Source organism: Acartia tonsa, chromosome 13 (genome assembly GCF_053477335.1).
Source record: "Acartia tonsa isolate MP-2025a chromosome 13, ASM5347733v1, whole genome shotgun sequence".
Lineage (NCBI taxonomy): Eukaryota > Metazoa > Arthropoda > Copepoda > Calanoida > Acartiidae > Acartia > Acartia tonsa.
Genome location: NC_137272.1, coordinates 20,396,388 through 20,422,375, shown reverse-complemented (window position 1 = coordinate 20,422,375; position 25,988 = coordinate 20,396,388). Strand labels below are relative to the sequence as shown.

General features: G+C 29.3%; 1 protein-coding gene across 1 annotated transcript in view; it reads right to left on the bottom strand.

The window, feature by feature from the left end:
* LOC145335368 (uncharacterized) overlaps positions 1 to 24,833 on the bottom strand; it is a 54,188-nt gene extending 29,355 nt beyond the window's left edge. Inside the window, exons 1-2 of the mRNA XM_080181111.1 lie at positions 24,756 to 24,833; positions 21,070 to 21,131 (exon numbers count right to left, since the gene is read on the bottom strand). Of these exons, the coding sequence (XP_080037237.1) occupies positions 21,070 to 21,131; positions 24,756 to 24,788 (95 nt within the window). The 5' untranslated portion in view covers positions 24,789 to 24,833. The remainder of the gene's footprint in view (positions 1 to 21,069; positions 21,132 to 24,755) is intronic.
* Between the last annotated feature and the right edge of the window lie 1,155 nt (positions 24,834 to 25,988).

Here is a 25,988-nt window from a genome sequence, read left to right as displayed (position 1 = left end):
AAAAATTCTTTCTATATATATTTATTTATCTATTCATCTGAAAATAAGCTGCATTAATTAATCTTTTATTTGTATAACTTAAGATTAGGATGACAAAATACATAAAGCTCAATAATCTTGTTGGTAAGACAAACGAACGAATCCTAGGAATTTAAAAACATCATATGAAAGTAATATAATTATTGTATTATTTACAAAAAAAAATTGTACAATTTTTGAAATGGACATGTAAATTTTCTGGTAATTATTATGATGTATCTATGATTTTTAAATTATGCTTAACAGTTACAGGAACCACCATACCAATTAAACACAGGTATAAATGTTTGCTTAAACTATGAAAATCAAAGCTTGCTATTAAATGGTAGTAAGTAAATAAAATCATATGATTAACTATTTGATGTTCAATTTAAAATTATTCCTATGTTTATTCTTACGCTTTATACCAACCCACAATCAACAGCATTTACAGGGATTTTACCATAGCGCAACTTCTTTATATCTGAGGTTTTAAGGCGAGTTTTAAGATTGTTATAGTTCTGCTATTTATGCACATAACTATCCTTGTTATGGTTCCTTCCATAAAATATTGTTTTGTATCAATTAAATGACAGATGTATTTTTAATAATAACTATTTTAAAGGTTGTGTAAATAAACCACTATAATAACATTTTCATTGGTTATATTTTATTTATAAATCAACTTGGCTCTAAATAGTCTAACTATTTACATATAAAGCAAGCTATCTATTCTTAAACAAAATCGTCGGTTGCATTCTATACTGACTTAGTCCAATGTTGGATAGAAAATTTGTAAATTTGCTTTTGAACCTTTCACCCCCCCCCCCCTCCCCCCCCCCCCCCAACCAACCATAGGGAAAGAGGACATCGGACTTTTAATGTTAACTTATTTGTAAACACAAAAATTTTGTGTACTTCCATTATTTTTTCATTGCTTAATTCTTAATAAGTAGTATTCAAATTTTTTTAACTAATATTTGTAATTTTTAGAAGGATTGATTTTGTTTATTGTTATTAGGTTTGTATGTCAATTTATCATCCATTTTCTTAGCCCCCTGTGTTACCTGCCCCCCATCCTTGTCCAGGTATAGGTCAATGGACAATAAATCATTTATTACAAAATGTTTTTACTTGTTAAAGATTGTTAAATGTAAGGGGAAAGAGTGGTTGTACATTGATCTAAGCTAAAGTTAGGTAAGCTGGGTTATTAGAGCTCAACTGAACTAAACTAGAATTTGTTGCAAAATTTCATAAAATTTTGTGAAATTTTGTAATGTAATTATAAAACTGTTGAGAAAATATTTTGATACAGAAATACCCCGGAGGCATCCAGGGCATACAGCATGGGTGGACATACATTCTGGATAGAAAAAAAGATAGCAAGATAGATAGAAATACTCCTGGCATACAGCAAAAAGGAGGACATACACTCTGGATATAAAACAAGATAGCAAAGCATCTTTAAATATGCATATGGCAACTACAGCAATAGTGTACATACATTCTGTAAAGAAAATAAGATAGCAAGAGAGAAAGAAATATCCCTGAGGCATCCAGTGCATACAGCAAGGGTGGATATACATTCTGGATAGAAAATAAGATAGCAAAATATCTTTAAATATACATCTACAGCATACAGCAAGGGTGGACATACATTCTGGATAGAAAAAAAAAGATAGCGATATAAATAACCCTGAGGCATCCAAGGCATACATCAAAGGGTGGAAATACACTCTCTATAATAAGATAGATACTTAATTTCAATTAAATAAAGCTGAAACATTAAAAACTAAAAGGACTACAACCTTTGCCCCTAGAGAAAGTTTGTTTTATTTTTGCTTAGATAAAGAAACATCCATATACCCTATTGCAAGTTTAGTATTGGAAAAGGGGAGAGGGGAAAAATATTTTTTCTCTCGAAAATCTATAACATTCATTTTAAATTAGTTAAATGTGTATTAAATGTCCAAATGGGTTTTAATAAGCTTTAATTAACTATGACGCGCAATTTAGTTTTAATTTTGTACAAGTATAGGTAACTATGTTTTTTTTGAGTTTTCAAATTAGTTTTGAAAAATCATTAAAACTAAATATTAGTTAAACTTTTAGAAGCAGTATTTTAGCTGTTATTTTCGCTTGTACTCTTTAAACTTACTCCGACCCCTTTGAATTTGTCCTCTATGATTTGAGTACTGCTTGCGATAGAATAGAAACATGCACGAAACGTATATCTATAGAGTTGCTCGACGGATAAAAATTCATTAACTAACCTTCGATTTATTTTCCATTTTAAAAATGATCAACTTTGTTACAAAAAAATGTATTTTTTGCTTGAAAATGACAACATATGTGCTGGGGAATGCAAAGGATTAAAATAGTTGGAAAGAATAACAAAAGTTAGGAGACACCAGGGATAAAGGAATGAGACAATTTGGAGGATTAATTAGTTTTTCTCTCAATTTTATTCTCTGAACCATTCTTTATTTCATGTCCCTTTGGCTTTCTTAGTGAGCTGTTCGTTAACAGCTGAGTTTTATGTATATCTGTCTGTCTATCTATTTGACTTTCTGTTTGTCTATCTGTTTGTCTGTCTGTTTGTCTGTTTTTTTCTAGGTATGTTTTTTTTTTGTAGATTTGTCTGTTAATATGTCTGTTAAATTGTCAATCTTCGTTTTTTGTTTATTTTCTGTATATTAGTCTTTCTATATGATTGAATAGTTGTTGTCTGTACTTAAATAATTATCTGTATTCATGTTTGTTTATCTGTCTTTCTGTATTGTTTGTTTGTCTGTTTATTTGTCTCTTTGTTTGTAAAGATATACTATTTTGTTTTTAGTAAGTATTACTAGCTATCCCTATATTTCAGAAAGTTACAGAGTAATGCACATTAAACAGGAAGGGAGAGGATAATGAAGACTAAATTAATCTACAAACCCTTCTCTCTCATTCCTAAAATCTTTAAAGACTACTTACAAAATCACAGAAGTAGTTTATTGAGGGAGGATGATTTTATATTCCATTATCCTATCCTTGTATCCCTGATTTTAATACTCTAATTCACAGTTTTAGGCATTTAATTCAAATTAATTACATAAACTAAAAATTCTTTGAAACACTTTTTAATTCTTGTATAGTTTATAACTATGTTAAAGTATAAAAGAAAGTGTTTCGCCCATTGCATCTTGAAGAGCTCTTATCCAATGGAATGGTAAAGAGGTAGAAAAACGCTTAAAACCATGTGACAAACCCAAGACTTTAAGCGCTCGAATAGCTTAAAACGCGAATTAGAGCTATGTCAAGCTTCCCTATAATTAGAACTCAATTGGTTCAGTGGTTAGCTAGATTTTGGAGGGTAATCATTAAGAACCTCACTGCTTTGTATCATGCTAGGGGACATTCCCCTAGCATCTAAGGACCCTTTTCTTCAAATGGGTAGAAATAAGTTAAAGAAATAGCTTAAAACTATCCCAAGACTTAAAACTTAAAATGAAATAGCCTAAAACCATAAAAGCTTATGGGAAGCTTAACTTTAAAAAAAGAACCTATTCTGTTTAGTATTTATATAGATATTTAGCTTCAGACAAAAAAAAACATTACTACTTATAGGATAAATAAAGTATCATAACATAATTGTGTAGAACCAATACTAAGTTTCCTTTCTCCCCCCTTTATAAAAGCTCACATAGACAGAAATCCAAATTTTTCAAAATATTTTATTCTGATATCAAAATTTACCCTTTATAGTTTATGTAATATACATTTTTGAAAATAATATAGAAGCAAAGTATTTTGACCTTTACTGGTCACTTTATATATTACATTAACAGGGAGAGAGGGATTGGAAAATGGATGAAAAGATAATCTTTCCCTTTAATCTCATGTACCTTAAAATTATTTGTGTGTAGAAATTTTTATTATCCGGTTGGATAATTATTATTTTTCATTGGGGTAAAAATATTCCTTTTCAATTATCATATCCCTTTTTCTATAGATCATATTTTTCACAAATATTGGATTTTAGTAAAATGCTAAATGTTAGCCATATACTACATATCCTGTTATACGATGGTGTTGTTATTATATCAACATAAAGCAAATAAATCCAATAATATACCTCCGTGTTTTACAGGGCATGTAAACTAATAAAGATAATTATGTAAGTTCAAAAAGTAAATTTTCATATAAAACAGACGGTCAAACAAACAGACAAGTAATAGAAATAAAAGACTAATAAAACTTACAGAAAAACATAGTGAAAAAGGTCAAATAAAAAAGGCTAAAATACAGAAGCAAACAGACATAAGACAAACAAATACATACCAAAACACAAATAGATATAAAAGGAGACAAACAGACAAACAGATAGACAACTACACGGACATACATTCACACAGACAGACAAACACACAAACAAAAAGACAGACAAATAGATGAACAGATTGAGAGACCAAAAGACAAACAGACATGCAAGGAGGCAAACAAAAGACATATAAACATACATGCAAACAGACTAACACAGACAGACAAACAGACAGACATACTAAAAGACAGATAGACAAACAACAGACAAATATTTTGGAATGCATAAAAATTTTGTGAAAACATGTTATGTAAAACTAAAAACTAAATTATTGATTCTAAGAAAGAAAAATAGATTCATTTTTCTACATAACAGTACAGAGCTTTTAAAAATTGGGGAAATATGATAATATTTAGAATTAAGTAAAGGTATTATTTAGAAGTAAATGGTATTATCTAGCAAAGCAAAGATTTACAAAATTTGAAGACAATCAAAGTTTCAAATGGTCTAAAAAAGATCTTTCTAAAGTAAAAGGTGTTAATGTTTTGTTAGGTTAGAATAATTATAAAATTGTTTTTGAACACGGGATTGGTGTCGTTTGTTAGTTGATTTGAAAGTTAGATTGATAACAGGATAGCCTGATCAAAAGCTGGTAGATAGATAGACTTTGTAGTAAGGCAAATCTTAAAATCTGATAAGTATGTTTATAAAGCATAGAGATAGAAAGATATAAAATAAGATAGAAAGTTTTGTAGATAGATGGATATTGTAGTAATGTAGGTCTGTGAAATCTGACAGATGCGAATTTTAATATCTTCAAATATTTTCCTTTTACAGACAGAAAACAGGGATATTACACCGGCATAAAAATCTTTTGTCCTCAAATTTTCTACTAGTCAAAGATAAGCATGATTTTTTTTTTATTATTTTCTGCACCTCTAGCATCTAAAGGATCTATGTTCGAAGGGGGAGGGACGTAGCACAATAGTAGTCTAAAACCATCATGGAACCCATACAATTCTTTCATAAAATGGAGAACTCCTTCGATACAGTAGTAATTGTTATAAATAAAGTAATAATTATAAAACAAATACAATAAACTGATTGAAAGAATTTAGCTTAAGTGCCTTTTCCCACTTCTATCAATAGACAGACAGGCGCATATTTATGAAATTAAAGGATCGAAAGAGAGAGAGAAAAAATGTCGGAGATAGATAGAGAGATGATTACGTAATCTATAATACAAAGTAGCTTGATGTCTGTCAGTCCCTTAAGATCTCGGTAACCACTCAACCGATCGAATTCTACTCTTCAGGGAGTATAACTACTGGTCCTTAGGTGGTTTAAAGCTTTTTTTCTTGAGGCGTGGGACACCCCCCTCTCCCAAAAAAAAAATTTAAAAAGACAGAGAGAGAGAGAAAGAAAAAGAGAGAAAGTGTGAGAGAGGGAGAGTTAGAGGGAGAGGGGGAGAGAGAGAGAGAGAGAGAGAGAGAGACAAAGTGAGAGAGATAGATAGTGAGAGATAGAAAGTAAAAGAGTGTGAGAAAGTGAGAGAGAGAGAGAGAGAGAGAGAGACAAAAGAGAGAGAGGGAGAGAGAGAGAAAGTGAGAGAGATAGCCATTGAGAGAGATAGAGAGAGAGAGAGAGAGAAAGTAAGAGAGATAGAAAGTAAAAGAATTTAAAATTATTTTTCATGTTTTATTTTTCTCTCCCTAGTTTCATTTTCTTTTTCAGTAAATATTAAATTCAAAACATAAAAGGTATTGCTGGAACAGTTATAGATATTCTTTAAAATAGAGTAAAATGCTGCTATATCAGGCGCGTTACATCAACAATTGGGTAGGAATAATGCCATGGATGTGTGGTGTCCTACTTTTGGCCACTTGTTACTATAAAAAATTTAAAAGTATCAAAAGTTAATATTTTAACAAAAATCTTTTTTAAACGTAATAGGATATTTGTGTGTATGTAGCGAAGGTTCTAACTACCCGTTGAACTGATATTTTTCTCCTTTGCAGTGAAGCTTTTCATTGGTACAGTAAGGGTTTAAGACTATTTCAGGGAAGGGTACAACCACCCTCCCGGATGAATAAATCATTCCTAGAAAAAAATAATAACCTCCCCCCCAAAAGTCGCAGGGTGACTGACCCCCCCCCCCCCCCCCCACGACCCTTCCTATAGGGGCGTAGCCGCTAATAATATATAAAGTTAGATTTTTACAAATTATAATATCAATTACTTTGCAATTTGATAAAAAATGTTGACTTTTTTATAACTGCACCATTTATGGACAAACTTATTTGTAGTATACTGTTCTATGTCTCTAAGTAATGTTTTGTTTTTCTATCTTTTAAATTTAAATAAACGCACATAAACATAACATATCATAATTTTCCTGTTTAAAAAAGAAGCTTTTCACATTTAGGTTACGTTATTTTTAGTATGTTAAAATAATCCAATCGATTTCAAACTTTTCATGATAATTCCAGTAAAACACCCAAGAAATTTTAGCAACTCAGGAATAAGGTATAGCCAGCAAACAAATAAATCTAAAATAATATTGGGAAGGGGGGGGGATAAAAAGGTCGTCAATTCATAGTATTCCCCCCCCCCTCTCAAACGACAGCTGAAAATCACAGGGTTCATGATTTTTTTCTCGAATTAATTTTGTTGTTGGTACAGGCTGGAAGCAAATATAAGAACATTACTTTGTAGTTCATTTGTCCATTCTAATTAAAATATTTCCAAAGTGAATTTGATAAAATTATTTAAATGTTATTGTTATATTATTAACTTAATTTTTGAAAAATTTATATCTGATTTATCTCATTATATTCTCATTGATTATATGTCTGTCTATCTACTTATATATCCATTCATAAATATATCTGCTATCCATCAATCCATATATCTTTGTAAAGTTTAGCCCTCTTTATAGAGTCTTATATTGTAATACTAAGAAACCAACTAAATTGTTCGCAGAAATTCTTCAACATTTATTTTCTTTGGGAACTTTTTTTTAGTTTTTCTGCTAAATTTATTAAAATTTAATGCTTATTAACTTTTATTAGAAATGAGAATAAGTTTTTTTTAAATTCCAAACAAGGATGAATTTAACTATTGAAAGTGTAGCAACAAAAAATTGATAAACCTATTTTTCTGCCAGGGATATAAAGGGATAATACAATGGCTGAAAAATTGATGTACACATTCAATGATAATAAACAAAATTACCCCTTCTGTATATTACAACTAGCTGCTAGGCCCCTAGCATCTAGGGGCTATATATTTGAAGTTATATGGAAGGGCAGAAAAGTTGCTTAAAACCATACCCAGGCTTTTTTTTATAAAAAATAAAGTATCCTAAACCGTCCCAGGACTCATACAAAGATTCCCTGTAAAGGAGAACCATATCGGTTTAGCAGTTAGTGAGATCCTTCGCTACAGACAAGAGCCAGAACACTATTAGCCCGCTACAGGTCTGGCTTCAGTAATGACCTGAATAGCTACATGGCCAGAATTCGGGAGGATCCTACTCTTGACTTTTGTCCAAAATGTAACCAACCTAATCACAATACTGACCATCTCTTCAACTGCACTCAAAACCCAACTAACCTGACCACCAGAGACTTATGGCTGAAACCGGTAGAAGTAGCCAGATTTCTTGGACTCCTTGATGAAAATCAAGATGAAGACGAAAATGGATGAGAGCTGGGTCGTGGCTACAACAACAACAACAACAGACAAAAAAAAGCTTATTACTTTATATAATAGGATTATTGGTTGAACACATTTGGACACTTAACTAAATGAATCAACCAATTAAAATTAATTCAAGTCCCCAAAGTTGTTAGTAATCTAACAGGAAAACTTTGGTGACTAGTGTAATAAACAGCCAAATGTCTCCTCTTTACCTGATTGTTTGCCAAATAAAATCTCGTTAACCACTGAACCGATTTAGTTCTTCACATTTTAATAAAGCTTCAGATTGCTCCAGGGCTAATCTATTTTCATATTTTAGTTTTACATTTAGGTCTTGTGTGGTTTTAGACTGTTTTCTGCCCCTCTCTACCTCTTCAAAGCCCGTGAATAGTGGAAGCGCTGTCACAAGAAATCAATAATTAAAACCAGTTAATCAATAAGGATCTTGTAGAGTCAATGCTATATTTTTCTTCGGGTATTCCATCCCTGAAAATTAATGCAGTAATCCTTGTTTTTCTGAGGGATAAATGGATAGGACTGTCTGTCCGTAACGATTAGCTTGATAATTGGGGCACTGATTTAAAATTTTGAATAGGGATTTCTACATCAAATAGTACTATAAGTTAGACCAGTCCTTTTCTTTAGCGTTTTTATTATTTTAGAAATAAAAATTACACTTTATGAATTTTTACTACAAAATAATTTAAAATCTAAAATGATAATTTGTCTTTTTGAATACTGAAAGCGCCATTGCTATATGATTTTAGACGTTTTCTTGTTCTTCCCTGTAATCAATTGTGGAAGAGTGGATTGTAGATTAATTTACGGGTCAAAGTCCTATACATACAATTCCTGTATTTTTCTTCATTTCAAATCTGTTTGTTAAAAACTTTTGACTTCCTCTTTATAAACAAAATTGTTAGGTAGATAGATAATTAAATCGATGGATAAAAAGATAGATAGAGACAAGAATAGACAGATGAATAAATTTAGATAATTTGTTGTCAAGTTATTTAATACTATTGGCTTATTTTTTTTTTTTTTGGGGGGGGGGGTGGGTATTTTTTCTAGGGGCGATTTCTCATGGGAGATTAGTAGTACCATCCCTCAAATAGTTTTAAACCTTCCAAAGACCTATGTAAAGATAGCCTGTCAAGGAGAACCATATAAGTTTATCAGTTAGCGAGATCCCTCGGTACAGACAAACATATATACTGTTACTTTATCATAAGGATATAACATGTAATATTATGAAAACTTTATTATAAAACAATAAATTCTTGACTTGGCTTGTTGTTTCCATTATAATAAAAGTAAAGACACATTTGCCCCATAAAAAGTTATAGAATCAATATCAATGATTAACTCCAGTCCCCCCCCCCTTTTATTGAAAAAATAAAATGTAATCATATTGTTAGTTTAATCTAGTTTAAGTTAGTTTCCATAAGTAAAGTAGTAAGGAGCTTACAAAGCTCAGTGACAACATTTTTTTAATGCTTTTGTTTAAAAAAAACTGTATCATACTTATTGCATAAAATTATTACTTTTCACCTTTTACCTTCCCCTTTTTGATCCCTTCTACTTACCCAGTTGGTCTTAGAGACATATAGTTGAAATACAATGTGTAATTGTCGACATATCATTTATGTCATTTTCAAGTAATCTACCAATTAAGTTACTAACCAAATGATTTATGTAATAGGCGGTCTGTAATAACAGTCCAGACTATAGAATATTATTATTACCGATAAACAAAAGTGGTTATGGCTGACATATTATCGAGTTTACCATGATTTAATGATTATATGAATACATCCGGGAATAAATTGATGAACATCTCCAATGAAAAGACACAAAATTACCCATTCCGTAGACTAAAATTAGTTGTTGAAATGTTTAATACTCAACTTAATGAATCAACCAATCAAAATTTATTAAAATCCCTTAAGTTGTTAAGTCAACGAATAAGAAAACGTTGTAGTAAAACTTTGGAGACTAGTGTAATGAACAGCCCATTGTCCCATCTCTATATGTGAATTCATACTTATTTATATAATTATACAATATAATATAACAATTATTCTGTTGATATAACAATAATAAAAACGCTTAACAGGATAAATATTACTTTACCAAAGTTTTTATTAAGGCACTATTTTGCAATATCTACTATTTCTTAACCCCGAGGGTTAACCAATGCAAGTCGGTTCCTACAGTTATTGTATCAATATATTATAACAGAATAATACAAGGTTTTAATAAGCTAAAACTTAATTGTAATAATATGATATTTAATATCTCTAGAACGGACTATGGTAGTGTAAAATGCTATTTTGTTATGTAATCTATATATTTGAGATAGGACAATGGACTTTTCTGTGTTTGATTGAGAACGAAAATTGGAGGGAAGAAATCGGTACTAATATTCATGATTAAAAAAAGCTGACTCTATCTCACAAATTAGGAATGACTTAGGTGAATCTTTTACATGTGATAATGAAAGGAATGAGTTTTTAACAAATCACTTTAAAAATAAATTTGGCACAGCCTTTATTTCCAATTCTTCTCTCTTTGGTTTTTTGGGCAATAATGTAAATCACCCAAAAATATTAGAACATAAATTAAATAACCCAGACAGAGAAAAACTGGAGGCAGACATTTCTATTAATGAATTAAAAGAGTCACTTAATTCAGCTAATTTAAATTCTAGTGTAGGACCAGATGGTATTCCCTATAGAATGTTGGTTAAGTTTTGGGACATTTTAAGCTTACCTTTACTGAGAGGCTTTAAAGAAATGATTAATAAAAAACAGTTAAGAGGCATGCTAAGATATGGTAAAATTAGACTTATAACCAAGAAAAATTCTGACCTAACAAAAATTAAATCTTGGAGGACAATTTTTTGTTTGTCTACTGTGTACAAAATTTTCTCTGGGGTTATCGACAATAGGTTAAAAAAAGTAATTGACAGAATAAATATCAGATCTCAAAAAGTCTATTCTTCTAAATACACTATTCAGGAAAATTTGATTCAAATTTATGAACTAATTTCTAAAACTTTAGCTTCGTCTCGTCTTATAATTTTAGCTTATAATTGTACATTCTATATCCGCGGAAAGCCGTTTATAATACGATACGAGAAATAACTATTAACATGCATGATTGATAGATTTGCCCACATTCTTACTGATACTGGAACACCTAAATTTCCTATGAAAGTTGGTTATATGCAAGGTGATAGGCCAAGTCCTAACATATTTAAAATTGCCCTAACCCCTTTAATACTTACTATATCAATTAACAATGAAATTGTAATACCAAGAGCTATACCTTTTAAATTGACCAACACAGATACACAGCCAGACCCTGAATCAGCATTTGCCGATGATTGTAATGTTGCATTTACTCCAACTGCCATTGCTTTAAAAACTATTTTTCAAATTCTTACCCACTTTCTAACTTAAAACAAATGTAAACAAAACTAAAATTTGTATTAAAGGTAGGAAGCCATCAAACAATTTTTTTCTGGAGTTGGATATAATTGGTATTGATTTGGTTGATGAATTTGATATTTTAGGATTACATTTTGATTCAAAACTCTCTAATATGCAAAATAACTGGAACAAAATTGTCACTAAAATGTCAAAAATCAGAAATTTTTGGGCACTTTTCTATCTTACTACACTAAGGGATTCATGTTACCTTTATTGAATTATGTAGGGGCAGTTGTCTTTCCATCTGAAGAAATAATTTTGCAAATAGAAACTCCTATTATTTCTTTCTTATGTCAAAGTAGACCAATTGCAAAATCTAAAATCTTTTCAAGTGTTGAAAATGGAGGTTTAGGAATACCCAAAGTCACAGATTTTTTACAATCTTTAGATATTTTAATGTATAAAAAATCTTTATCTATAGTCGATACTTGGTCTTTAGAATTAAAAAATACTAGATGTCAAGCAAATGATCCATTTTATTTTAATGAACAATTAGATAAGAATATTAATCCCATTTTATCTAGAATTATTGAATTATATACAATATTTTCAAATTCATTTTGGCTAAACCATGACAATATAAAAGACATGACAATTTTTAAAAATAGTTATTATTGTAATAATGAGAAACAAATTGTAAGCAGGGCTATTTTTACAGAAACAACATGGTTACGGTATGAAAATGATATTAATTTGTTTTGGAGACCTTTTAAATACTGATAATGTATGTCTAGATTATAGAAACTTTAACATCAAATCAAAGGTTAATTTCAATTACATGGAATATTTGAGACTTAGGGGATTTGTTCAGCACAATATTGCTATATATAGGTGTAAACTTTCAAAACCCCAAACTAAAATTAGTTCCCTATTTTTAAAACCAAAAGTAAAGTCAAAACATTTTCGTTACTTCTTGTCAAATGATGATCAGAGGATTGAAAAGTGTAAGTCTTATTTCAATAGGTATAACTGGGCGAAAATCAGAGAATTTGACTTAGAGAGAGAGCATAAATGGCAAAAAGTATGGAATTTGTCCAATAAACATACGAGATATCTTGTTTAAATCTATAAACAAATATAACTATTTTAATGCTAATATTGCTAATTTTAGGCCAGTATCTCCAGAATGTACACTTTGTAGACTGGACAGGAATCTACCCGCACCCAGAGAAACTGAACAGCATTTTTATCTGGACTGTCCTGTCATCACCAATATTACTACCAACTACTTCACAGACCTTCTACAAGTTATTGAACATAATTTTGAGTCAAGCTGGCTGTTAGTGGGAGTTCCAAAAACGCTAACCAAAAACCTGATTACTGTATTAAACATTGAAATTACGCTTGTTTTGTTCTTCATCTTTCAGTCAAGACTGAAAAAAAGCTTCCATTAAATTCAAATCTAATTGAATTTATTTCCTTTCAAAGGAAATTTTTGCTTAAAAACAAAAATTATAAATTAGGATAGGAAAAATTATCCTTTCAATTTGACCCGGGATAAATGTTCTGCTTCGAATATAGAAAGAAAACTACTTGCAAATGAGGGCTTTTTTTTAAAGTGTTTGTTTATTTTAATTTGTATGTAATATAAATTTCACACAAGAAAAACACCAAATCTTTAGACACACATAAGTATTTCACCTCAACTACAACTCACCTGTAAGATTTACAGGTGGGTATTGATAAATCTTTTAAGTGTAGTAAAATTAATGAATGATCCGGAGGATAATTATTTCATTGTGATTCTTAAATTTAATCATGTGAATTTTAGCCTGTTTATCACATGGTGAGGTTAGACCACAAGAAAAGTTACCTTGTACAATAGAGGGTCAGTATAACTATACATCCTACACAGTATTCATGAGGTGGAGCTTTTGGTGATCTGCCCATTAAAGTGATCGCGAATTTAATTTTTCAAAATGTATTTTCGTTTACCTTTTTTTATATTTTAAGTAATTTTCAAAGAATTATGCCTTAAAAGTTCAGTTAAGTTAGAAAAAAATCAGTTTAAAATGCGGAGAGTGTTTCCACATGAAAATAATGTTAAAATCTGAGCATCAATTAAACTAAGAGAAAATTAGTTATTTCTTCGCTTGCAGATAAAAACAAAAAATTGATACTTAGAAAATATTTTTGTAATATATCTCTTTAAATATTTATCTTTGAACTTTCTCTAAAATGTAATGAAAAAAATTGGTTTATTTTAAAAAATCATTAACCAAATACCGCTTTGTTTATGCAGGTATAGTGACAAAAGAAAAATTGATTAAATCTGTAGAAAGCATGATATTTAAGAATTTAAATGTTTAAATAGAATAAACAAATATCATTTGCTGCTCATATTCAGCATAAAATATAGCAGTCTTTCTATAGTATTTACATAAAAAAAAACATTTTATCATCGTAAAATAATCTCGTAATGTGTCGAATTTAATTATATATCTGTCATTATACACACACACACACACACTCATTCACTTACCTTGGGCATTCATGTTTCCCTTTTCCATTCTCCGTCCCCCTCCTTATCTTTTGTGGTACAAATGGTACCAACGGATTTTGTTAAGTTGAAGTATAGAAACCAAACATTACTAAATATTGTAAAAGTCGCAGTCCCTTGCTTTAATTAATGTACATCCATGAATAACAGATTAATAATAATTTAATTAATTATAATTAAATATAATTTGTGTTGTCTCTTTAACTTATTCCATGTTTTGAAGTATTAAACAATCAAGTTCTGTGGAGTCCTATGTATGTTTGTGTGTGTGTGTATTTGATTTAACCTGGCTGTGCTGTACTCAGAAAACGCTTATAGCAAATTAATTCATGTTTCAAAGATTGTTTCTTTTAAATATCTTTTATAGATTTTAGTTAATTAATCAAATATAATCTCAGCAAGAATTTTACCCCAAAATAAAAAAACCATAATAGCTAAAAACTTTCTCAATCTATAGTAAAATCCCCCAATTATGTGGGGGCCTAATCGTATTTTTAGCTCTGCAGTATGTTGAAGCTTTTTTAGCAAGTAGTAAATATTGAGATAGGATGAGGGTGCTATGTTACACAATCAACAACTATAAATCAGCTGACCTTATACCCATATTTGGTAATATCTTTTCAATTTTCGGTAAAAATCATTTAATCTCCCCGTAAAAAGAAATTACAAACTTTTTTGGTTAGTTTAATATGTATGTAACAAAAGAATTTATTCTACTCTAAATTTGCAAGTAAACTTCAACAAAAAGATTATTATTTGTCGATTTTGATAGGTTTTAAGATATGTATAATAAAACTCAAAATACAACGATGTTTTCAAGGGAATAAATTCGTTTTTTTTAAGTTTGATTTATTTTTAAATGGGAAGTATTTAAGACTTAATTCTCAAAAAAGTACTCTTAAAAAAGATTAATCAGTGACATATATCAACTTTTTCCCAGCTTCGTGAACACTTTAAAGCATTCTGCAGTTCTCATTTAACAGGCCTCATTTATTTATTCCTCTTTGACAATTTTAAGTTCAGCCCTGTATCCATTAGACACATTTTAATGAGAATATATTTAGTATTGACCTAATATTTGTATCATAAATATTTTTTTCTTCTCAATGACGCTTATTTTTCCTTCTAAGACATTCTAAAATTCAATTTTTTTTTTGTATAAATTTGACATATTTTGAGAAGATATTATATTATGTTGAATTAGTCTTGAAATTTATAATTTAAATGTACACTTTTTATGTTAAACGGCAATTTTCTCTCTCTTTTTTTTATTACTTCTGCTTTAAAATCAACTGACAACTTTTTTTTATCTTAGATTAGTTTATTTTAATATTGTTATGATAACTCTTATAATTAAGATGTAAACTTTTTATGTAAATAATTAAGACAAAAAACTTTTTGAAAATTGAAAAAATGAGTAAGATACTCCTTTCTTTAGCATTTGTTCCTACTGTTAATGTCCTCTCCACATTTGAGAATTTTACTGTGCCATCTCTACTAAGTGTTGCAGCAGTTGAAGCTGAGCCATTTATAAATTATATGAGGAATACATATATTGGAGATTTTTCTAAGGAGGCAGTATATGCAATAAATGAATGGAATATGTCGGACGAGGTTTTTTTGGATGTAGCACAGGTGACAAATAATAGTTGTGAAAGATTTAACGTTGTTTATAATAAGGAGCAAGGTAATTCTAAAAGTTTCTCAGCAGCAGTGAAGAACCTTCATGAGATTACTTCATTTCAGGAGGTTAAAGTTGTCAAAATGAAAACCCCCAAAGTTAGAAAAGTGGCTGACTATACATTGTTGAAACGTGAAATTACAAAATTTAATAAATATGTTCCTGAAATATTTTTAAAAAAATTTATATGAAATGCAAAACTATGTTGAACCACTCTTTGACCAGGGTTGCATAGCCACAGCTTTAATTGCTGCAGTCATGCTTTGTTTTTTTGTCCTATTCTATATCCTTTCTATTATCCTGCAGTATTCAATACAATCTTATATTTTGTGTCTTCAAGGCTTAAGCAGATTGAAAAACTTGATACAAGCTAAGTAATGCCTTTTTGGTTCATTGTAACTAAAGTGACGTAAAAATTTAAAATCTTAAAATCTCATATCTATTTTGTGTGTACAAGGCTTAAGCAGCTTGAAAAACCTTATACAAGTTAAGTAATGCCTTTTTGGCTCATTGTAGCTAAAGTGACATGAAACTACAAAAGGCAGTGTTTTATACCTGTGAACATGAAAAATAAAAAACTGTCATCTGTGTCAGCCTTTTTTTTGTTTTTAGCAACCATAAAATATAGCAGCATTTGAACTAAGGAGAAATGATTAAGTAATGATAATTATAAATGTAATGAAAAAAAATACCAGTGTTAATAATTATTTCCTAACTTGTTATTATGTAAAAAAAAACTGTTAATGATAAATGAAATGAATTAAAAGAAAAAAAAAAAAAAATATATTCATGAAGGAAAAATTAAATTGGGTCTAATCAATCATTAATGATTTTTATTATTATCGAGACAGCTAAAGTGCCTCCAAAAAATGATGTCATATGATACAAATAACCAATGAGAGGCCAGTATAAATTTTACTATTGGTCTATTACAGTGTATACTGTACTCTCATTGATCAATTTTATTGTATGACGTCATTTTTGGTGGCACTTTACGTTGTCTCTTTATTATTGGAAAAAATAAGCATTTTGATCCTATTTTATTGAAATACATAGATCTAAAGTTGATATATCCTTACATATAAAAGTAAGGATGTCTGTCTGAGCATATGTCTGCCTGTCTGTGTGTACTGAAGTAACTGCCAACCACTGAACCTATATGTTTCTCCTTAATTACAGTTTAGGTCCTGGAAAGGTTTAACTTTTTAAAGGGAGGGTAGCTTTACCCTCCTAAGAAAAATCACCACTAGATTAAATAAACACACCCAAAAATATTTGTTAATAAAATAAAACTAAAACTGAAAGTTTGGGATCGACTCCCCCCTCCTCTTACCACAGGTGACCATAAAGGCCTCTAGGGGCGTATACGCTTGTTAGTATAGGAATGTTAATATATATTTATGGATTGATGAATAAATAGCTAGTAAGAATTTTAGTGATAATTAATTCAAAAATCTATTACATATGATGTTGGATAAATGAATAATTAGAAAATTTTTCTAAGGATGTATACTAGTATAGATAGACAAATACTGAAAAGTTAATCAAAAAGGATGGATATAAATAGTTAGATAGCTAGATAAAAGCTAAAAGGAATAAAATGATAGATAGATGGACAGATAAATAGGAAAAAGTTGATCCCCAATGCAAAATACTGCAAGAATGACATTCTATCATTCCAGGGATGATATTCAAAAACTACAAAAAAAGAAACAGCTCATTTGCCATACCAATGATACCAAAACTAACCAATGATAGGCCAGACTATATTTTACTATTGGTAAATTTCAATTTATACTGACCTACCATTGATCAATTCTATTGTATGACTTCATTTTTTATTCGGCACTATAAGCTGCTTCACAAAAAAAAGTCATGCTATGAATGTTAAAAAATGTAACATAGCCTTAAAAACCTATAATAAGTTTTTAAAAAAAACATTTTTTATAGCATTTGAAAAGTGTTCATTACTGAATAATTATAGAAAGTAGTAGACTTTTTCCGTCTGTAGCAAAGGATCCCGCCAACCGCTGAACTGATATGGTTCTCATTTACATTTCGACGTCCTGAGATGGTTTTAGGCTATTTTATATTTTTATAAATAAGTCTGGGTATGGTTTTAGGCAATTTTATGCCCTTCCATATCAATTATAATATCGATGCTAAGGGCGCAGCCGCTAGTATATAGTAAAATATCAAAAATAAATGGAAGAAAGCCTTCCATAAAAAAACACACCTTTCATATAAGATTCTAAGTTCATATTAAAATGTGTTTAGCCCTTTCATTTATTATGCTATAAAATTGAACTAGCTTATTTGTGAAAATACCAACTTTATTTGTTCCTCAATGCACCAAAAAGGACTGAATAAAAGACGATTAATCTTTATAAACCTCCATTATACACACTTAGTTTCTTATACTTGGATAGATATATAGATGGATGGATAGATAGATAGATGGATAGATAGATAAATGGATAAATATTTGGATAGATAGTTGGATAGATAGATATAAAGATGATGGGATAAATAGATGTATATCCAAATAAATGGATAGATACAGGAATAGATAAATGGTTAGATGAATTGATAGATAAATGGATAGATAAATATATAGATAAATGGATAGATAAATAAATAGATAAATGGATAGATAAATAGATAGATAAATGGATAGATAAACAGATAAATAAATGGATAGATAAATAGATAGATAAATGGATAGATAAATAGATGGATAAATAGAAATAAAAATGGATAGATAGGTGGACGAAAGAAATACATTTTTAAATGATTGAAACTTTATTCTACACAAGATTTAGTTCATGATCAATACATATTTGTGTAAGAAATAGTTATATATTAATTTAAACGCTAATTTCCTATCCCTTCTCGAACTAATTACTAGGTCATAATAGCAAGGAAAACTTTGTTTAAAATTGAATAACAAAACACTAATCAAATTTGAAATACAATCTATCATTCGACTTTTGTTTTATCTATTTTTCCTACCTTCAATTCTATCATTTAATTTTGTTAAATTTGACTCAATAGCATAAAACCATTTCAATACTACACAAGTCCCCAAAGTTTTAAAATAACGTTTTCTTTTACATAAGCTTAACAACTTTGGGGACGTTTAATAAAATAATTTTTAAATAATGTGAACTTAACGTTTAAGAGATATTGCTGAACGTAAATACTAAATACTGACTTACATAATATTCAAGCAAAGGCTATATAACAATTTACGATTCAATTTAAATGAATTTATGATTTTAAAATCTAAAATGATATTGAAATAAATGTAATGCTTCATTATAGAATATTTATTTTTCCAATGAAAAACAGTGGAGCAATTGCCAATAATCAGAAATATAGGAATAAGACAATGTACAATATTTTTTTAGCTATACTTATTTGGCATGAGGGATGTGTAGAGACGTACAAGGGAGAAAGGGGATTATCTCTACCCTTTACATGAAGTAGGCCAGTTTGGATGTTTTAATATATCTTGCGAGTAAATACTAAAACCTGTCACCATCTAGGCAACTAGCAAAAAAATTGCCATTCTATTATAAAAAGTAGTAGAGTTTTTGTCTGTAGCCAAGGATCTCGTTAACTGACATAGTCCTCCTCGTTAGTGAAGCTTTTAAAGTATTCTTGGATGGGTTTAGAATATTTAAATTTAAAAAAAAGTCTTTGTATGGTTTTATGCTATTTTTCTGCACTAAGAAAGAGCCCTTAGGAGTTAGGTGCGCTTTCGCTAGTAAACTATAAAAATATTGTAATATCATAATATCTAATATAATAATTACTTTTCAGTTATAGTTTATATTTAGCTAATAATACAGTTATTATCTATATACTGTTAATATAATTGTGACAGTAGGACTTCCACCATACTACTGTATCAGAAAGGCTTTAGAATCAACATTTATTTTCAAATTGTTGCAAAGCTTTTTATCATGGAGCGAAGCTTCTGTATAATTTGTCTTGCGAAAGTAAAAATTAAATTGTCAATAAATTACTAAAAATCTTGAAAATAGCCTTTTCATATTTCGTTTTTTTATTTTGTAAAATGTTACTCCATTACCCTGTAAGTATTTTTAAAGTTTTAATAATTTAAGTCCAATATACAATATATTTTTATAAGTGAATGAACATTGAAGTTTTTTTTAGCTGCGTAAACTATGAATATAATATTACTTGTTAAAGTATTATGAATTTCCAACCAAAAATATAAAGTGTTTCTTAAATAAAGATGATTTTTAAACAATTTTTGTAAATTGATTTTATTTTTAAAAATCTTATTTGAGGGGGGGGGGGGAGACAACCCTACTTACTGCTTATTGCATAATAATAGTAGGGGCATACAGGCTTAACTTATACAAATTTAGAAAATTTATTTTGACCTATCATAAAGGTGTAGCTCTACATTGTTATCAAATATCCCAAAAGAATTTAATAATATTTCATTAAAATATTTAGATATTTGCTACTTAGATTTTTAGCAGATTTTTAAGTAAACCTTTAATTTTGCAATTTGCAATCTCACTGCCAATTTCTTTAATTGCATTAAAGTTCAAAGTTAAAAGTAATAATAATAGTCTTTTTGTTTTAAACTTTAACACAAATAGAAATTATAGAAATAATGCATAGATAGATAAATATAGAGAAAGGAAGATCAAACAAGAGATTTAAAGGTAGATAGAATTTTACATATAGTTATCCTATCCTATTATAAAAAGTAGTAAGCCTTTTTTGTCTTGCTAACCACTGGATCGTCATTGTTCTTCTTTGCAGGGAAGCTTCTTATAGGTCCAGGGAAGGTTTTTAACTATCTAAGGGGAGGGTATCTCAACCCTCTAAATAAAAAAGTATACCCCCAAAAACATTTCTTTAAAATTGTTACTCAAATTAGGGAAATTTCGACCCCCAGAAACAACTTAAGTTTTCCTAGAAGCTTCTAGGGGCGTAGCCGCTGGTGAGTTTAAAAATAGCTAATAGCTTATTAGATAAGAAATTATACAATTATCTTAAGTTATTGAATAAAAAAATAACATAAGCATTCAAAATTTTTATTTTATTTCACATTGGTAATAGTTTCATACAATGCTAAATATGTAACTCTTCAGTTATATAGGATAGATGTGTAGTAAAATTGGTGGATAGAAAGCTTATGAGATTTGTTCAATATTTGAAATTGTTTATGTTTTTGTAGGTTTGACTTTATCAAAGTATTTGATATATAATATATTCCTTTTTAAAAAGCTTAACATTCTAAACACTCTATTAATCTAACATAAACATATTTTTAAAATGATTTGACTTATTGTGACACCTGGCGGTAAAAAAATAAACTACTAACCTTTGCATTTCTAGAAACTGTAGCCATGTTGATACTATACTCTGGGGCTGGCATAGGGACATCTAGATAGATAGATAGTGAGATAGATAGATAGAGAGTTATATACCCATGTGGATACTATACTCTGGAGCTGGCATAGGGACATCTAGATAGATATATAGTGAGATTAATGGATAGATAAATGCATAGATAGAAAGATAGAGATAAAGATTTGTAAATAAATAAATGAATATGTGCCAGAGATATTACATAAATGGATAACTTGATTTTTTATTAGATTATATTGTAAAAAAAAATGTAAGATTAATACAAAACAAGATAGATAGATAGATAGACAGCCAGAAAAAAACTTAAACATTTGGAGATATGTGCAAACCAGTGTACCTCTAAAATAAATAGAAAAATAACCAAATGGATAGATAGATAAACATACAGATATACAGATAGGTAGATAAGTAGATGAAATTCCACAACCCTTTGATGTCTCTGAACTATAATTTGGAATTCAAATAATTTCTCTAATTTGTACAGGATAATATACATCAAGGGTGGTCAACAAAAACATACAATTAAATTGTTATGGTTGTACAAATTGTACAAGAACTAACATTGGAAAGCTTATCAACTCTAGTTTCCTAAACATACCGAAACCATTTTGTACTATTTATAGTTTAGATTGCAAAGTGTTATTGGAGAAACAATTACCGAACAAGTTCAATTCTTAAATGATCTTTTTTTTGCCACCATAACGACAAATAAGGTATTTTAATATAGGTGCTTTTCCTCAAACCAATTCTAGTCTATTAATCATCCCCCCCCCCCCCCAATTTTTAAAACAATACAATTAAATTGGTATGGTTGTACAAATTGTACAAGAACTATCATTGGAAAGCTTATCAACTCTAGTTTCTAAGATATACCAAAACCATTTTGTACTGTTTATAGTTTAAATTACAAAAAGTGATGAGAGAAACGATTACCGAACAAGTTCAATTCTTAAATGATCCTTTTTTTACCACCATAACGACGAATAAGGTATCTTAATATAGGTGCTTTTCCTCAAATAAATTCTTGACCACTAACCCACCCTCCTCCCATCCACCTTATTTATAAATAGAAAATAAGGGAAAGGGGTAGTTTATTTTAAAGGAAAAAGAGTATTAACAAAAGATAAACGAGGTCTACACAAACTAATAAAAATTCTTACTACTTTAGATTTCCTAATGTCAAAAAAAAAAAAAAAAATTTATGTTGATAAAATAACAGTTTAACAGGTTATAATTTTACCCAACTCGAAATACTCTTACGTAAGGTTTCAATTAAATTTAATCCAAATACTTGTTTTCTTTAATTAACTCAGGGATAGGACATTGGAAATTATATTAGTTTTTCCCATAATGCAATTCCGCCTTGTAATATCAAATACAAGACATACAAGGAAAATTAAAGGATAAGAAAGTGGACGATATTTATTTAACTTCTAATTATGATAAACAAATTACCCCTTGTATAAAAATAAAAATTATTGGTGGAAAAGATAGTTTTTTTAAAGCCAAACTAAGATTTTATAAGAGTCAAAATAACATATCATAAAACGTGGGACAATGAAACAAATGACCTGCAATTTAAAGGATTGGTTATCTAAAATAATATGAATCTTAGGTTATTTTACAATCAACATGTTATAGTATTAATATTCAGAGAAAGAGGGGACAGTGGGTTGTTTATTACACTGGTCCCCAATGTTTTATTATAACGTTTTTTTTATTCTTAGGCTTAATAAATTTGGGGACTTGTGAATTGTGATTGGTTTGTTAATTTAGTAGATTATTCAATCGTTTCGACAACTAATATACAGATGGGGTAAAGTTGTGTATTTATTTGGTTATGTACATCAATTTATCGGCCATTGTCTTATCCCTTTTGATCCCTGATTATTGTTGCAGCACTAATAATGGATATAATTGTCCTAGCTTGCCTGATACATGTCTTTAATTCTTCTAATTAAATGATCTAAAAATAAAGACTAATTGGATGTGAAAATCTAAGTGTTATAAAAAGGACTAAAAGGAATTATTTAAACAAGGATGACATCATCTAAAAAAAATTGCTCATATAAAATGAAAGAAGCTTCTCTATATTTGTTGTTTCCGTACGTTTGTCCGTAAGTTTGGAATCCACGGCCTTTTGACCAACCGTAATTATTCCGGTAGCTACAAGGTACAATCTTGTTTTCAAAACAACTCATTAATCGTTTTTATTACCCTTTTGTATCAAACAAGGATGACAACATCCATAAAAGCTGAGCTCTAAAATCATCATGTTTTAAATGGACGTACGGACTTTCTGATATCGATTATAGAGTTGCTACACTTTTTTATTCGTCCCTAACTGTTATAGGAATCATTATACAAAGTTTATAATCGATAGGACAATTCAAACATGCCTAAATTAACGAAAAAAGCTAACCTTTACGAAAGAACCGACCTTAACTATAGAAAAGCTTCGCATTAAAAACTATTATAATTTATTTTTTTACCTAACTAGATTTTTTTTAAGGCGTTATTCTTAATATGATAATGATCAAGCTAAACATCTCTATAATTATGTCCTGTCTCCTGTATGTCTCAGGATCTAACACATTTTACAACAGACTGACATTTATTTTTTATTCAGACGTCTAAATAATACTAGAACCATAAAAAGCACTTAATCATTTGTTCATTTGAATTTTCTTATGAATTAACCCCTTTTTGTATTAATATGCATTTTAGCTTATGTTGTAATTATCGGATTAAACATTTTACAATACGTTTTATATAGTATTAAAACCTCAGTAAAACTTACAAAATTACCTTTACATACAGGGTGATTTAATAAAAACTGCGTTTTCCTATATTCATACACAACCATTAGGAATATGGAATAAACAATTTTAGGCTGGAGAAAAAATACATCAAACTTATAAAAGGTGCATTTTAGATTTATTATTCTTGGGTGTACATACATAGAAAAAAAAACTACAATAATAAATTAATTAAATGAATATTATATACATTTATATATACAAATTTTTAATAAAGATTTAATAAAGATTTCTAAAAGAGTGTATGATGACTTTTTTGGGTATTATTTTGAGCTTTTTAAGTAGATTTACTTCTAGTAAAACATTGCTGCCCTTCTTGAAAGATGACCAAACACATTCTTTATTCATTCAAGTTTGTGTTCAACAGATTCTAAACATCTTAAAAATGCAATTTAATATCTTATGTCGACTGAATAGTATTTGTATTTATAACTAACGTGTCCTTTAAAAAAATTATCATGATTTTATGTCGATATAATAACGACACCAAAGTCTAACACGGACGACTATTTAAATAGAAATTATAATCCGATTTTGTCCGAACATAGTTTCATAAAATTATTCATAATATGTACATATACACATGATTTAATATGTACTGTACTTCGTTGTCATATGAAAGAGGCAGGATGTTTGACTATCAGTAAGTTATATAAGGATTGATATTCATATGAAGTTTAATTTTTCTACAGCTATGTAAATATATAAAACATAGATTGATAGATAAACAAATAGATAAACAGATAGATAGATACATATGTAATTAGATGAACAGAAAGATATATATATTCAATACATAAACAATTAGATAGAAAAATACCTTGAATTGTGGGCTAATCAACAAAAAACGCATAAGTTACCATTTTGTTTTTCACTGATATACATTTATTCAATTTCTGAAAATAGAAAAATACACAATTACAAAATGTAGTCGCACAAGAAATTCTAAACAATAGCCTAAAACCTAGTTAATCAACCGTGGAAAATTTATTCAAAGATTTCCATTTATAATATCTATAATCCGGGATAACTGAAAGTGTCATGTGTGACGTAATAAAAATATGGCTAAATGTAAGGATGAGAGAAGAAGTTGGAAACGAATGATTTGGATAATAAACGTCACATATGACACTTTTCACTGTCCCTAATAATCCAATTAATTAGAGTAATAAAAGTTTTGTCTTGTGTCTTTAAACGATAGGGCGTTATAACAGATTAACTTCCGACCGATAGATCAAAACCTGTTCTGAACCATACTGAATAATAATGTATCGTATCGTATGATAGACAATTTTCACGTATAGCCAAATCTTAAAATTAATTTCTTATTTTGTTGGCTCCATTAACGTATCCCTCCATCCATGGTTTAATTAATCCAATCTCCAATAATAAAAGGTCAGTAACTTTTTCACAGTTCATTTCTAATTTCTCCAGTCTAATGGATATAGAATACATGGATATTATCACAGGGAAATTTTGGTGATATAGTTGCTGATATAGTCCTCTGAAATTGATCAATATGTTCCTCTATGACCACTGACCAGGGGTTAGGAAGTGGTAATCATAGGAATGATGACGTAATATTAGCCAGTCAGTAGAAACATTTTATCAAGTGCAAGAATCTTTCATAATATCCACGTCTTCTATATCCATTCCCAGACTGCTATTAGTAAGAAGTGTAGGTACTCTATAACTTATGTGTTTACGTCAATATGTCCGTGCAGCTTTAATATATGTGATATTTATAATCATACTTGTTTCCTTTAATTATCCATTTATCTAACAAAAAATCTATCCATCTCTAAATCCAAATATCATGGGATTTCTATGTAGAATATTTTTATATTGACAGGTAAAATTTGTCTTCAATTTAGCTTGCTAACCTCAATTATTGGTCAGTTTGTTCATCCATTAGAAGGAGAGGGAATCGGATACATGGGTTGAATGTGGGGTATCGTTATTTTAGCCAGCTCCGAGTATTACTTTTTCAGAGCACATGCAAATCTGGTGCAACATCCAAGTAATGAAATATCGATTCAAATAAATGTATATC